This window comes from Argiope bruennichi, chromosome 2 (genome assembly GCF_947563725.1).
Source record: "Argiope bruennichi chromosome 2, qqArgBrue1.1, whole genome shotgun sequence".
Taxonomy (NCBI): Eukaryota; Metazoa; Arthropoda; class Arachnida; order Araneae; family Araneidae; genus Argiope; species Argiope bruennichi.
The window spans coordinates 42252991-42268670 of record NC_079152.1 but is presented as its reverse complement, the minus strand read 5'-3'; the positions used below and the strand labels follow the sequence as shown (position 1 = coordinate 42268670).

Genomic DNA, 15680 nt, shown 5'->3' with positions numbered 1-15680 from the left:
GAAAGTATTGTAATTGTCAAAAATTTTGACATGATTGCTTCAATTACAGATGACAAATTTGGTGCATATATAATTCAAAGAGTAGAAATGTATGAATAAGAGCGAATTTTTTTGAAATTTTTATTGATTAAAAATTAACATTTGGTGTTTTCTCAATATTTTGGTAACATTTGACAACATTTTGGTAACGACATAAACATAACGACATTTTGGTGTTTTCTCAATAATTTCCAAAAATATAATTAGACAGGATTGATTTTTATAATGTTAAAATTGAAGAAAAAAATCTGATTTTTAATGACAATAAAAATCTTTCTCTTTTCTCCTTTCCTAAATTTTGACATTTTTTCAAGAATGTTTTTTTTTTTTTTTTTGGATAATTTCCAGCAATAGTTTTCATTACTAAAATGAAATTGAAACTGTTTTCATTTCTGCATGAAATATTTAATTGCTTGATTTTGTTTAAATGTTGAAAGATAAGGAGAAAAGACTTTGCTAATTATCTATCCAATTTACATGAAGAATTAATAAGTTAAATGGTATTATTGCAGAAGACTGTTTGCCATTTGAAGTAAATTGCTCAGAAACTTAAGTTTTTAGTGCATTATGATGTCATGGAACTCGACTTTGTTTAATAAGGTTCATGTGCACTATAAACATAACATGGTTTTATATCTGTAACAATTATATGCTTAAAAATACTCTGTCGAAAGAGCCATAAACAATTAATACACAAGAGATTTAATTAAAATCCAACATTATTAATTAAATCATTAATTAATAACATTGTTTTTTACTAACCTAAAACTCAGCTAATTTTTAAAGTCTTGTTTAATAGAATCTTCATTCCTTTCCTGCTTGGCTGTGGCATCAGGTTGCAGGTGCTTTAATTGTAGTGTCACAAATTCTTGTAGCATGCGCAGTTAAACATCGTCATTAGATAGTTCATCTAGATAGTAGATTTATAGAAAAAAAAATGATTATCCAGTTGTGCTCTTACCATTGTAAATTGACCTTAGGACTGTTCTTTTACCATTTCATGTGCAACATTAGAATGTTCTGATCCCCATATATTAACATTATATATGGTTTTAATAACATTATATATATATATAACATATATATCAATTTTGCTTAATGTATAAAAAGTTGATTCACCAGAGAAAAAAAAAACTCTTTCTAAAAGATGTTATTGCTTATTTCAGTTTTGTTTAGTCCATACATTAGCATATAATATCAACATATCAAACCATTCGTGCTGAGTTTATGCTTTGTACCCTTGGCAGCTGTTCCTTGTAAGAATAAAAACATGACCTTTTGTATCATTGATATTAACATACTTAATTATCTGCCACCATTGCCTGATTTTGTCAATTTTTTTGATTTTAGATTTATTGACAATCTTAAAAGTGTTTGCATGTATTGGCTCTAACATTGGTAGTATTTAGTTATATAATTGACTCACAGGAATAGTGAGCTATATTATATATTTAAGAATATACTGTTATATCTCCTGTCCACTCTACTTGAGGAAAGTGTCAGATATTGTGAATGCCTTGTCAGGGGCATGCCCACTTTTATGAAGAAAACTATTTGTTTCCATAAATGACCTATACCAAGCCCAAATAGAAGTGTCAATCGGTGGTTCTCATCTAAACTCTGGCCCTGTTATTTTACTAAGACTTCAAGTCCTAAAATATTGTTTTAAACATGAAAGTGAAAGTATTTAAAATAAACATTAAATAAATTTGAAGAAAAATGCATTCATGTTAGATGATTTTTACAGAACAAGAGATAAAATTTTTGTGGTGCCTTGGGTTACAAGTGGAAAAATTTAACAAACTATTGCATTCAAAGTTAAACACAGAGCCTCAGTGAGAGACAGCCAGCCTTCAGATATCCCTTCGTGTTTTTTTCCCTGTCAGTCATCAAAAATTTTCATTATACCTTGGAGGAGATAATTATTCAGCATGGTCATTATCAAGTATATGAAGGTAATTTTGTGAGATATCACTGAAATGAGTCACTAGAATCAGTTAAGCTCATATATGTTGAAGTCATTAGGAGAGTTTTATGATTATGCTTTTGTTGTATCCTCTCACAATAACATTATGTCCTTTTGCTGCTGTGCAACTTTTGGAATAGATTAACTAGAATTTTGCAAGTGCCACTAAATCAGTTTAAATAAATGCAATTTTTTTGTTTTAAAAACGTAAAATAAATAAATAATAATAATAATAGATGCTAAATTCTTGTTGTAGTCTTAGACATAGGGACCGGGTGGATTGTACCTGCCACAGCCTCCAAATGACCAATCCTATCCATACTGAGTTCAAAAGCTTCACATTGCATTTGTGTGTCGAATTTTATCTCTACGAATCAGGTTACAAACTTTTTTTATGGCATTCACACTTCTTTGTCAAATTTGCATCACTTGAAAAAGAAAGAAAGGAGAAAGAAAAGCACTTTTAGATTATATTTCCATTTGTTGAAAAGATAATCTCATTTATTATTATTAACTAATATAGTTTTGATGTTATAAAAATCTCAAATTATAAGAATAATTTATGGACACCCAGGATTGGAGAACATAATTATTATATTGCATGTGCCATATAACCTTGAGGGCGCCTTTATCTGAATTCATGAATCACAATGATGACAGGCAATTTATACGAATCTAGACCACTGATCATGTTAAAGAAACGTCCAAATAATCTTTTTCAGTACCTTTGACGGAAGAAGGAGAAGCTTCACAGTTTATGAAAGGTGAAGTGGAGAAAGTCCAGCAAACGAAAGTGGATAGGAAAACTCATTTTGCAAGAATGGTGAAGAACTTGATGACCATGCCAGAGGAGAAAAGAGCTGAAATTGTGAAAGGACCCATTCAGCCAGAAGTCAAAAGAGTCAAGCCTACAACGATGAAGAAAGCATATGAGAAATTCATTAAAGCTACTCAGGGAACACGTGCAGGGATAGGTATAACAATAAGCTTTCTTATTTGCATTTGACATTAATTTCAGCTAATTGCAGCAAGGGCCGAATTAAGCCTTCTAAGAACTGTGGCGCAATTCAAATCTGAGTCTCTTTAATTTTCCCAACTTTAAAAATCTTTATATGAGCAATTTTAAGTAACAAATTTCCACAATATGAAATAGTAAAGCATTCAATTGCAGATCAGTTTCAAAAGAGTTGGTTTCAGTATATTACGTATAAAAAATGTACTACTGAAATTTAAAACGTAATCTTAAACAAAATAGAAAAGAAAATTTTACCTCACAATTTAAATAATATTTTATAGTAGGATGGGAGGTTTTTAAACATGCAGTACACCATATTTTTTAAAAGAATTTTAAAATGAAATAAAATCTGCAAAGGATAATTCAAAATGCAAGAATATCCAAAATTAATTTGAAAATGATTGATTTTAATTTGCATAAATTAAAGTCATAATGCACGGCTCATATTATAAGTAAATAAAGTCACAAAATTACCAGAAAAAAAAGATTTTGAGCGCTCAGGACTTCTTGACGTGGCGCGGCCCCTGGGCAGTTGCTTACTTTATCTATTTAATAATCCGGCGTTAGTTTCAGTATGGACCAGATTAAATTAAGTGGGAACTTTTTGGCAATACAAATTTCTTAGTGCTCGTTGATTTTCCAAAACAATGTTTTTTATAAATATATAAAAAGTTCTGAGTGGTAAATATTATAATCGAAAGTAACAAACATTTCAGTGCAGGTCCCCTTCAGGAGAATTAGTTTCTATATGCCAAATATTAAAGATTTAAACTTTAAAATATTTCTGTGATTAAAAAGTATCTACTTATTTATAAATATTTGTTACATTTCTTTCAAAGTAATCTCACCAATAGCAATTCGCTTCTGCCAACATCGTTTCTGCTTTCCAAAGTATGAGTTAAAGGCCATTTCATGAAATCCCATCAGAATTTGTCACAGTTTCTCTTTTTTACTTCGATAGTCTCCAAACGGGGCAATCATTTTCAACAGTGGGGGGGGGGAGTCATGTTGTACCATATTTAGTGAATGCAGAACTTATAGTCTTATTTATAGAATTTTTTGTCGAAAAATCTCGAATGCTGAAGTTATTGTTGAGCAAAACTGATAATTTATCTTATTACAATTCAAGGCATTTTCTATAAAACGAACTTGTTCATTAATGTCTCTAATCATTAACTCTATCGATCAATCTGAAAGACCGTGAACTCTCTTCTTTTGAGAGGATCGTCTAGAGAAGTTTAGGGAACAAGAAGGTTTTTTGAAAACTCTCAAACAATGTTGGAGCCTACATTTGCTTAGTAGCCATCAATCAAGCAGAGTCGATAAATATAACAATCCTTCAAAAATATGACCTGCAATTGCCGTTTTTGAGCGACTAAGGAATTTTTCTTTTCTTTGAAAGAGGTGTTTGGGCTTTCCAGTATTCTTAGGTACCTTAATTCAAATGAGCTTAGAAATGAAATGTTAAACGATGATTACTAAACACCAGTTTTCTGATCGGATCCATATACTGATAACTGAACAAAATGGATGCCTGTCAGAGCGAGATTCAGCTATAACGAATTTTTTTTTTCTCTAAGCATCGTGTACTACTCCTCTCTCTTTTTTAATAAATAATTGATTTAAACGCTTTTTAAAAAAAATGCAAGTCGGGTGTTCTGATTTTAGTACCTGGATTGAAAGGACTTCTTTTATTTCCAGATCAATAAATCATCTATGTACAACAATGCCTTTACATTCTACCAGTCTTGACTTGTCTTTTGCTGTTTTGTTCGTTCATTTCTTGCTTCGTTTTTGACTTTTTTATTATTTTTTTCCTTTTCTATCGATTATCGTATTCTCAGAGTGTAAAAATAAGCGAAGGGCATCGAACTCTCAGAGTAGGAAAATAAGCAAATTACATTTAAAAAATGAAAATGCAGCTTTAAAACTAATTTTAGAGGTTGATAATAACCCTGTAGCTCATCGATTCCAGCTCTGCTAGAAGTAAATAATAAATATCTGCAGAACTTCCTTTGCAGAAGAGACCAGACTCAAAGATGAGGAAAAAGCTGAAAAGGTTGCCATTAGTCAACCGCAAGAGACTAGTGAATTAGTGGTTACAGAAGAGGCTGGTCCTCCCAGCAGAGGCACAGCGAAGAAACTCCACAGGACTGCTCAAGCTATAGTTCTCTTGCAGAACATGCAGAGGACACAGCAGGCGGGTAGACTTGTGAGAGCTAAAGAAATGGAAGCCTATCGGGCCTTACAAGACAGTGAAGATGAAGAAGATGAGGAACAGGTATTGTTTATATTATTACAAATCTGTAATGTTGCTTCCCAGCACAGTTAGTTCAATTACTGGAAAGACCGTTTTACGATCAGCTCTGTTGGATGCTGATCGGATGTCAAATCAGTGATCTCAAAGGTTGAAGACAAATTTGGTAACTTGGGGACAAAATAGATAATACTGGAATCTTTCAGAATTTTGATGATAAAAACCGAGATATGCCTGATTGTTCTAGAACCTTCTCTTCCCGCCTATAGGAACTCTAAAATGCCGGCAGTATCAAGCCGAAGTCAGTGGTGTATCGAGTCGTGGAAAGAGTCAATGGCGAATTGTTGGATCCTTACAGCGAAGAACAGGCGTTGTGTGGAGCTCAAGCGATTGCTGAATTGAGCTGTGTGCCGACTTGGTGATCATTGTAGAAACACCATCGAGTCATGGAGGCGTAGCCAGGCGTGTATTAGTGAGGCAGTAGTTGGTTACAGCTAAAACGAAGAGACAGTGGAGAATTGAGGCATTTGGAGAGACCGTAGAGAGTAGTTACGAAGATTCCCTCTTCCTGCTGAATTCTGTCTGGTCGCTTTGTTTGCTATGGTTGTGATTACTACCGATTAACTTGTGGGCTACTGTTTGTTGTAGTGTGCTGCTGTGTGTGGCCTGTATTCGTCTCGGCTGTATATTTGTTGTCTGCGTATTCTTGTCTTCGTGTTAATAAAAGTCGTTTTTTGTTATTGAGGCCTTTTGATTATGTTTCTTCGTCGACCAACAAATAGAAAAAGAACCCCAGAATTTCCGCAACAATATATTCTTATTGATTTAAAATATCATCACAGTGACAGCAAAAAGTGCGCATATAGTATTTAATAGTATATATATAGTATTTATAGTATATATAGTATTTAATATATGTTGCAAATATATTGATATGCTCTTTTTTAAAATGTTCTCTTATACGAATTTGAGAGGAGACTGTAAGTGTGAAAAAAATCTGCATTCAAGATTTTGGCGAATCTACATGTTTCAGTCCCGAGTTCAAAAAACACATTTTTAGAATTATGTCTTTCTCTAATCTGTCTTATGTCTTTTTCTTAGATCACTTTATGTTTCATTCACAAACGCATTGAGGTAGGTGGTATTTGGTCTTAATGCCAAATTTGTGATTTTTTTAAAATTAAATTTCGATGAAATTCTGTGGAGAGAAGTGTGTGTATGTGTTAGTGTGCATATGAACGCGCAACCTCAAAAACTATAGGATCTAAATGAATGAAATTTGGAACATAATTTTATTATCAGAAATGTAGATGCGTCGATTGATTGCTTCTTTTGAAGGCAATGGTATATATCTGACACTAGAGAACTATCTAAAATATAGGTAAATCATTTAAAATTGTTATTAGCCTCGCTACCAAATGGATTTGTAAAAAATACAAATTCAATGTATATTATTATGAAAAATTGTCTGATGAGTGTGCAGTAAAAGAATTCCAGTACGTTGATAATAGGAAATACCGTTTTATTCTATGAATATTGTAGAAAACCCTAAATGTTGGGGATGGAACATATCCAAAATGCAAATGGATAGCGGTAGTGGAAGCTAACAACACACTAGCAAACAACAGGCCGCTATTTAAGTAACAGCACAGCACAAGTCCGCCCAGTTAGGAATCACTCTTCGATCAACCAACCAAAAATGAGAACCACCCTTCGTATGAGAGGATTCAGTGGATTCTAAAATTGGATGTAATGGAGGGGAAAATAAGAAACCGCATAATGTCTGCTCCCATGGTCTGTAATCCTGCAGTTTAGCCATACTTTCCAACAGAGCAATGTAAATATTTGTTGTTGCCGGACGTAGGCTCTTGTGGTTTTATCAGCAGATGTCAGGACATCAAATGTCAGCGAATGGACGGAATATTGTGCATAGACCTTGGGCACCACTAATCGAACTTCGATGACCATAATTCCCCTAGTAACATCTCAGGCATGTGAAGTCACAGGCAATGGGAACAATGTTCGTGCAGAAGAAGGTATTTCTGTGTTCTTTAACCTGCTAAATAAATTGGTTTTAGATCGAAATTTCATTTCTGACTGAATGTAAGTAATATTGGTTTTAATTAAGTAATGTTTAAAAAAAACATTGGCACTAGGGTTTAAACAATTTCATCAGCAGGTAAGAAATTAATTGAACAATTCAACTTATCGCATCTACAAAATATAGTCTTGAAATTTATTGATTGTCATTATTAATAAGGCTTTTAACTTTAGTTGAATAATTTCCCTTTATTTTTCCCCTTTAATGCCAGCTCAGTGTAGAAAGGTTGGAAATTGAAACACCTCCATCCAAACAGCTCTCTATTGAACAACTTGAAGAATCTACTCCTGCGAAAGCTACTTTGCTCTACGGTGGTGACAAGGCAACTCAACATCTAAAAGAGCGCATTGTTATGTATATCAAGAGCCGCTTAGAGGAACTGGAAACAAGATTTTGGGATAAAATGCACACAGTAAAATAACTTCTGTTGTTATTCCCATTTCTTAGTGTTTTGGTTGTCACGAAAAGGTCCGATGCATATATAGGCCAGGTACAAGTTAAATCGCACATTAGTAATCGAATGTTCTAGCTCTGATGTGACGCGGAAATTTAGAAAAGATGAGGGGGTTGCTGCCTGAAGTGTTGTTGACCATGCTGCAAAATTATGAGTTTCGACTCAAAATATTGTTACAAAAATCATTCGATGAGTTTACTTGGAAGAAGTATAATATACTGGATAATTGAAATCGGCGCTTTGTTCTACGAATATTTCAAAAGGGAGGGGGGAGCACGATAGGAACAAAAACAACCAACATATAGTCAAAAAACACTTGTAGACTTAACGCAAGCAGACGACTAATGGCTAATTAGCTATTAGCAATGAGGCTGAGTTGCGAGAAATGTAATTTATTTTAAATCATTGTTTCTAAAGGCATTTAGTTTCTTATATCTGTTACAATGTTAAAAGCTAAAGGAATTGCAGACTCTTATTATTAAGTAAAATCACAATGAATTCTTTTTTTTTTTTTTAATAATGTCTTCTGTTTATTCTTCTTCTTTTTCTGTGAAATCTGAAAACTAAATATTCTGATACATTACGCATATTTCGAAATATATCCGATAAGCTCGGAAGCGATGATTATTATATATTAATTCTTTTTATCAGCATTTTAAAAAAATTGTAAGTAAAATTTGTAGTCGTGTGGTGAGCAAGGAGGGGTAGATAGAAGTCCTGAGCTCCATAGTCCTATGTGTCTCTTTTTGAAATAAAATGTAACGAAGATCTGAAAATAATATCACGGCTTGAGAATATTTGAACATCTCTTAGCCATTGCAGTCGAAAATTCATATTATACTTTAGTCGTCACTGAAAATACACCGCACCGTTTTAATGTTAAAATCAAATGCTTCTTTTACTTGAGGAATAAGTTACAGGCCAACGAAGTGTAATTAGATTTTTTGATTACGGGTTCTGTTATTTCACTCCATTTAATGCATAAAAAGATTGTTTATGACTCTTTTAAATATTTTTAAGCTTCAAATTGTGACAGACATTAAAGCCGTGTTATTTTAACAGTCTTACATCCGATCTGTTCATTTTATACATTTAAGTCATCATAGTGCTAATTAAAAACTGAAGTGTGAATAATTTATTTGGGAATGCACTCGTCTTTTACAGTAATGTAATTACACTTTCTAATTACTCATTTAAATTGCGCATAAAATTAGCAAACTCTTTTTTTCCTTGGCTTTCAGAAATGTAAGAAAATCTTGCTATTAAATATTTGATGAGCATTGAAAAGAATTTCGATTTCATTACAATAATCTATTGTCCAAAAATCCTGGAAAAAAATTGCATGGGACTTTGAATTGGTGTTATTAAAAAATATATATTTATATTTTAAAAATCAGTTTTATGCGATCATTTTTTCAGGACAAAACGCTAAATTTTCGTTTAAATTTTAGTTAATTAAATTTTAATCGAAATTAATATAATTCCGAGGGGCATATTCTCTGTCCCTCAAGAATATAGCTGAGCTAAATTTGGTAGTTCTACATTAAGAAAAGGGGGGGGGGGAGCGAGCGTTAAATTGTGCATAAAGATTTATGTAGGATTCTGTTGATTTTTTAAATGCTTTTTTCAGTTCAGTTTTAACCTATATTATTAATAATAGCAATTAATTATAAAATGTCGAGTTTTAAATGAAATTAAAAATTGCATTTATTATCTAAATTTATGTATTCAAAATATAAGGGAAACCTAAGAACCAGCTCCACTGCTCCATCCATTGGTTCGATTTCGTCAATTTTTATTTTATATAAAAGTTCATGATGCTCATAGATGTATCAACTATGGTCGTTTGCCCTTCACCACTTTTCCTTTTAAAGAAAATCAACAGAAACTTTACATCACTGTACATTAGGGTGGAACGAAAAAATCAATTTGTGATTTTTAATTTGTAATAGCACGGAAAATTTGCCTTTTGGTGTAGATAAAATGTGAAAAATATTGGAGTAGGTCTTGAGGTGCTGCAAGAACGTTACAGTTTCATAAAATTGAAATGCTTGCTACATTTTAAAGTTTTTCTACGATGTAATCAACTTTTGATTTTTAATTTGTAATAGCCTGGAAAATTACCTTTTCTTATAGATAAGATAAATAAAAATTGTAAGAAATATTAGAGTACATCTTGAGGTGCCGCAAGAATATTAAAGTTTTATAAAAACACACTTTTTTCAACTTTTTAAGGATTTTTTTCCTTGCCTCGGTTATGAAATAAAAGTTTTAAATAGGCGTTGTCATATGAATAAAAGTCATAATATAAAAACAGTTTTATAATTGCACTGGCACGACACTGAATCGTTGCCGGAGTGGTTGTTATTGAAGCAATGAGATGATTTGTCTGCGTCCGGTGACAAGGACAGAGCTGGTTTCAAATCAGTAGCTTTGCCGAGTACAGTTGAGTTGGCGTTTCTGCTCCGTCTATTGTGTAACCGATTTGTTAGTTTGTGCGCTTGTGTGTGTTGCTGTGAGTGAAAATGACACAGTCTAAATTAGTGAAGACAAGACAAATATCGGAGTGTTCTATTTGTGGGAAATTTAGTGATTCGCTTGAAGGTGAACTCACTACTTAGGAATTTAGTGCTACAGTTATATTAGACATAACCTCAAAATTGCTTCAGAGAAGGATCTTTCTGTAAGCGAAATATATGACATTTTAATTCCCATAATAGAATAAATATGGTTAAGAGCTTCTATTTCTATTGCTTCTAGCAAAAAAAAAAAAAAAAAAAAAAAAAAAAATCACAAATCATAAAAGTTTATCATGCAAAATGTAGAAATTTTCTACTTTTAGACTTTAATAAAGTCTAAAAGCAGAAAAGGTTCAGATAAGTTTGACCGCCAGTTATGGAATATAGTGCTAGTTACGGAATAAAAGGTTCTAAACGATCAACGCTCTAACAGGAAAATGGCTATAGGTAATATTGATACCACAGGCGCTTTCAGGAAGAAAGAAGCAAGAAAGATTAAAGAACTACAGAGAATAGTTAAGTTTAATCAAGAATGGACAAAAAAATACTAGTGCACCAGGAACGATTATTGGTGACAATGATAACGCTGAAGATCAACAGTGGTTTTTGCAAAAAGAGGCAAGCTAACAAGATCCGTCAAATAGACAAGAAGAGATAAAACTAACAGGTGCCTGTGTGGTTTAATATTAAGTTAAAACTTTCATGTACTTGGGGTTACAAATATCCTTTTAACCTTATTTCATTTTCACGCTATCTCTGACGCTCTCAAGAATGCTACAGACAAGATTATTCAAAGAGATGGGTACTTTGCTTTTTCAGAAAATATCCTTTTATCTATACTAAGTGATGAACATAAAATTCAAAGAGAACTTGGTTTATGACGTGTTTTAAAAGTAAGAATAGAATGTAGAAACAGAGTCAGGAAGTTTAAAGTTCCAAAAATAAACTTCGATACAAAAGATTACATCGACATGATCTCATGGCTTGAAAATGATGTAACTGAACCTCCCTTGCTAAAACATATTTCCAGTAACTCTCTCAAAGACTTTATACAGAAGGCATCTGAAGCTGAACCAAATAGTATAAGGGACTCGGTTATTGGCTTTCTCCTTGTCACTTGGAAGCAGTGGAAAGAGCCGTGAAACTGGTGGCCGAATCGGCTCAATATGTCTGTGGTTCAATCGCACGACAAGGATACATAAGAGCAAAAATTGACACGTGTGAATATGCCAAAATTTAATGAAAAAACAGTTTAATGTGGTAATGAAACAGAAATAAACATTTTGCAACTGTAACATTTGTAATCATTAAGGTACAGAAGTAAGAAACGCAAAAGTTGAAAAATATCTTTTTATTATTATTATACTTTGAAATTAATAATTTTTTTCGATTGTAATGCTTATATATGCATTTAAAATCATGTTTTGTAACATTATATGAAAGAAAAGTTCATAAAAATATTTGATCAAATTTCTTTACAAATTTCAAGCTCTTTGCGGCGCTTCAATATAATATAATATTGCAACCAAATTTTTAAAAACTGTTTTTGAACCGAAAAGACAATTTTCCCGCACTATTATTAAACCAAAATCTAAAATAAAATTTTTAAGGTCATTTTCGTTCTACCCTACTGTACATTCTCTGTGGAGGTAAATTCTCTCACCCATTCATAACTTCTGCACCGATAAGGTGTTTTTATTTTGTGCGGGAGTTCATGGTCCTTAAATAGCTTATCAGTGATCGCCTCTTCTTTTACTATTAACGCTACAAGTTTTGAGAGACGTCATAAAATAAAACTTTGGTAGAGTCCCCAATCTCAATGATTGGAGCATTATCAGCCATGGATTTTTCCAATTATTTTCGTTTATTTGCAGACATTCCTAGCCAATCACAATACTCTTATCTAATAAGCAAGTATAATTTAAAATAATATTTTTTATTGTGTTAAGAGATAGTTCATTAAAGTTGATTGATAGGAGTTATTTGATATTATTAATATGGTTGGTAAGTATGTATTTCTTACCTTAATTCTTACCTTAACTTTGTTTATATTTTGATTTCAGGAGGAAACTTCCATTATCGAGATACAAGGCGAAAGTGAAGTCTTCAAGGAAGAAATGCGCGTTTTAAAAAATAGAATTGCTGTTGCGGAAACAAATCAATATAAGTTTGAAGGGAGATTGACAGTTAGTACACTTGGCTTCGTTTTCCCTTTTCTATTAAAGATATTTTAAATATTGTTATAGAAAATTCTATGCAAAAATCAGATATCCAAAAATTCAGAGGCCCAATATAGTGAGTATGCGGTGGAACAGTTCAACAAGCTGAATAATAAAGAACGATGTTTTATTCAACACAAAAACACAGTCAACAAAACATAGCCGAAGAATAACCAACAACAACATTTATAGTGAACAGCAGAACACAAACGGCAAACTAGTAATAAGCAGTACGAAGTTTTCAGAGAGAACTCGCTCAACTTGAAGTCAACTTAAATGACTAAATCCAGTACGGTCTCCTGGCTTTCATAATTTCCTTGACAGGACAAAGAAGTTTCTTGAAAGATCGTCGTAACTCGCGTTCTACTGTATCTATCGCCAAAATTTTTGATGCTTCTGAGATCTTCGATTTCGTCACCAAGCCCGGGAGCCTGTTCAGCATTAAGACGCATTCCTACGACCTGTCCGCCTGCAGACGAGGCACACTTTCCCCTGCTTTTCTCTCTTGCGGTTTTCTGGGATGATTTGATGTTTGTCCAGTTTACCGACAATTGTTGGTAAACTGGTGGACAAACCCAGAACACCGCAAGAGAGAGTCAAGGGGGGGGGAGCGTGCATTGACTGTAAGGCCACAAGTTGTAGGAACATGGCTTTAGAGGAATTTGTAAAATGCCTTTCGCATCAGGAGACATGTTGTACTGGGATGCAGTATTACAAATTCATACTGCATAATCGATACTGTATAATCGAAAAGAGAGCGTATGTTTAATGCATTTATTTCAAATTAACTAAAGTAGATGGAGATACAGACGATACATTACTGGATAGAGAAAAGTTCAAATTTTAATATATGCATTCGAGCAATCCCTGTAAAAACATTGCTTTTTTTGTTTTGTTTATGAAAGTGTATCGATTTTCAAGAAGAACGGATTCATTGTTGTATTGTAGCACAAATTTCGTTGAAACAAACAGCCGCCGCGTCATAAATAATTGGTACAAAAAATGCTTACAAGTTTATCAGGGTAATGTAAGTATCAGGTCAGGTAATATCCACTGAGTTCCGGGCTATGTATTCATCTATAATTTTTCATTGATGTTGGTGATGTGTTGATCGTTGTGGTTCGCTTGTGGTCGGTTGGTTCAGTAATACTTTGATTGGTAGGAGTCGGCATTTCAACGTTACATGTCTCGGTGGTCGAGTTGTCCTCCTGCATGCCTATATCATTCAGGGGATCATTGCTCAAGGAATAGGACAGGTCCAGCTGCTGTAAAAGACTAGTTCCGGGTAGAGGACGAATTATTTAGTGGTAACTTGTGTCTCTTCGGGGTGGAAAACAGCTCCTTTTTCGTAGACGAATAGCTTGAAATTGTATCCGATTCATCAGGTATTTGGAAGAAACCCATGAAAATATGCGAGATCGAATCGATGCAGTGATGAGTTCTATAACCAGGGCCAGTTACTTCATGTGTGGCAAGAAATGGATTTCTGGTTCGAATGCTTGTTGTATAACAAGTTTCCATCACTTTGAATGCATATAATAAAACCTTGAACTGCCGTCTATCTAATGGAAACTTATTATCTACGTATCTCCATCGATTGTCTTTCTTTAGAAATAAAAACTTTGAATCTGCTTCTTCTTTTTAAATGATCCTGTCTTAATTATTTTAATTCAGTAAAATCCTGTTTATCTACGGGATGATTTGGTTAGACGATCGCGGAAATCTGTAAAATGGCCGAAAAAGTACTCAAATCAGTGTGAAAATGCCTTTAAACAAATTTTATTTATAACTCATAGAATCCACACGGCAGTGTGCATGATGTGAATGTCGATGAAAATCAAAGCCACATTAATATAAAATAAAGTACAAAGGCAATATTTACTTTGCCCATTTATTATTTTTTCGAGACAATGATAGCGTTTGTTGAACTGCAGATGATAAGAATCGAAATAAATAACTGGGAATAAATATCCTCTAAAATTAGAGTGGCAAAGGAGTTAGAAAGATTATTGCAAATGCTGCTACTAGAATTTAGAATTTATAAAAGCAGTTTTTAGGAATCTTAATTTTCTCTTTGCCAAATCAGTGACGAAGTAAAACTTTTTCTCTAGGTTCAACAGCGAAAATCTTTAAATTCAATAGGGGGGGGGGGCAATGAAAAAAATATTTCTATCGTATTTTTTTAAAATTTCTGTGAAATTTTCTAGTAAAAATTTTTTTAAAAAATTAAATGATAACTGCTGGTAGAATGTCACATTCAGGAATTTCTATTTCAGTTTTCAAAAACATTCGGGAAAAGTTATTGCTTTTTAAAAAATTCTTAAAACTCAGTTAATTACATCAGAAATTCAAAACCAATTCAACAATTGTTTATTTTTTTTTTCTCAACAGTCAAAAACGTATGTGCGAAAAATTATTTAAACAATACAAAATAATTTTTTAATTAAATTTTAAAATTCGGATATCGACGGGAATTGAGTCACCATTCATGATTGCATGTACGATAGATTTGTCTGGACACCACATACATGCTAAAACGCTTCTTATAATAACTATAGATATTGGATATTAACAAAATTTTCTTTATTTATTGGTTTACTTTTGTATAAAAAATGGTCAGTTGTGTTTGCCCTTTCTGTGTAAATTCTTTACTTTTATTCTTTTTTTTTTCTAGTTGAAAAACATTTCCAAAAACATTTTATTTTATCACTGAAAAAAAATGTATTTGAAAAACTATAGTATTGTTTAAAATTTGAAGTTGCAACATCCATTTGATTTAAACTAAAAATAGTTTTTATATTTGCAGACTGTTGAAGAAAAAGCCAATCTAAATGACCTTCATATTGAAGAAATGATGATTGCTCTTGATAAAGTAATTATTTGTGCATTTTAGGAAGTTTTATATGTAGCGAAATAAATGAGACAAGATTTTTTATTTAGAAATATAAATCATTCAGATGCTTAAAATCAAAGAGAATGTATTTGGTAATAAAAAATTTCAATATACTTCAGTTCAATACTATATGCAAGAAAAATTTTGACCGTCAGAAGAATTTTCTTACTTTCTCGTATGCGAAGTTAATAATCCTCAAAATATTCGAGCTTGAGAT

At 32.6% G+C, this 15680-nt stretch overlaps 1 protein-coding gene across 6 annotated transcripts in view; it reads left to right on the top strand.

Annotated features, from left to right (window-relative positions):
* Positions 1-15680, top strand: part of LOC129960296 (early endosome antigen 1-like) — a 61968-nt gene that overhangs the window by 21838 nt on the left and 24450 nt on the right. For all 6 annotated transcript variants that reach the window (XR_008783568.1, XR_008783566.1, XR_008783567.1 and 3 more), the window contains exons 18-22: positions 2728-2979; positions 5042-5301; positions 7590-7790; positions 12415-12537; positions 15377-15442. Coding sequence is in view for 1 of the 6 variants with exons in the window: in XM_056073632.1 (XP_055929607.1) it covers positions 2728-2979; positions 5042-5301; positions 7590-7790; positions 12415-12537; positions 15377-15442 (902 nt within the window). In the remaining 5 variants the exon portion in view is untranslated. The remainder of the gene's footprint in view (positions 1-2727; positions 2980-5041; positions 5302-7589; positions 7791-12414; positions 12538-15376; positions 15443-15680) is intronic.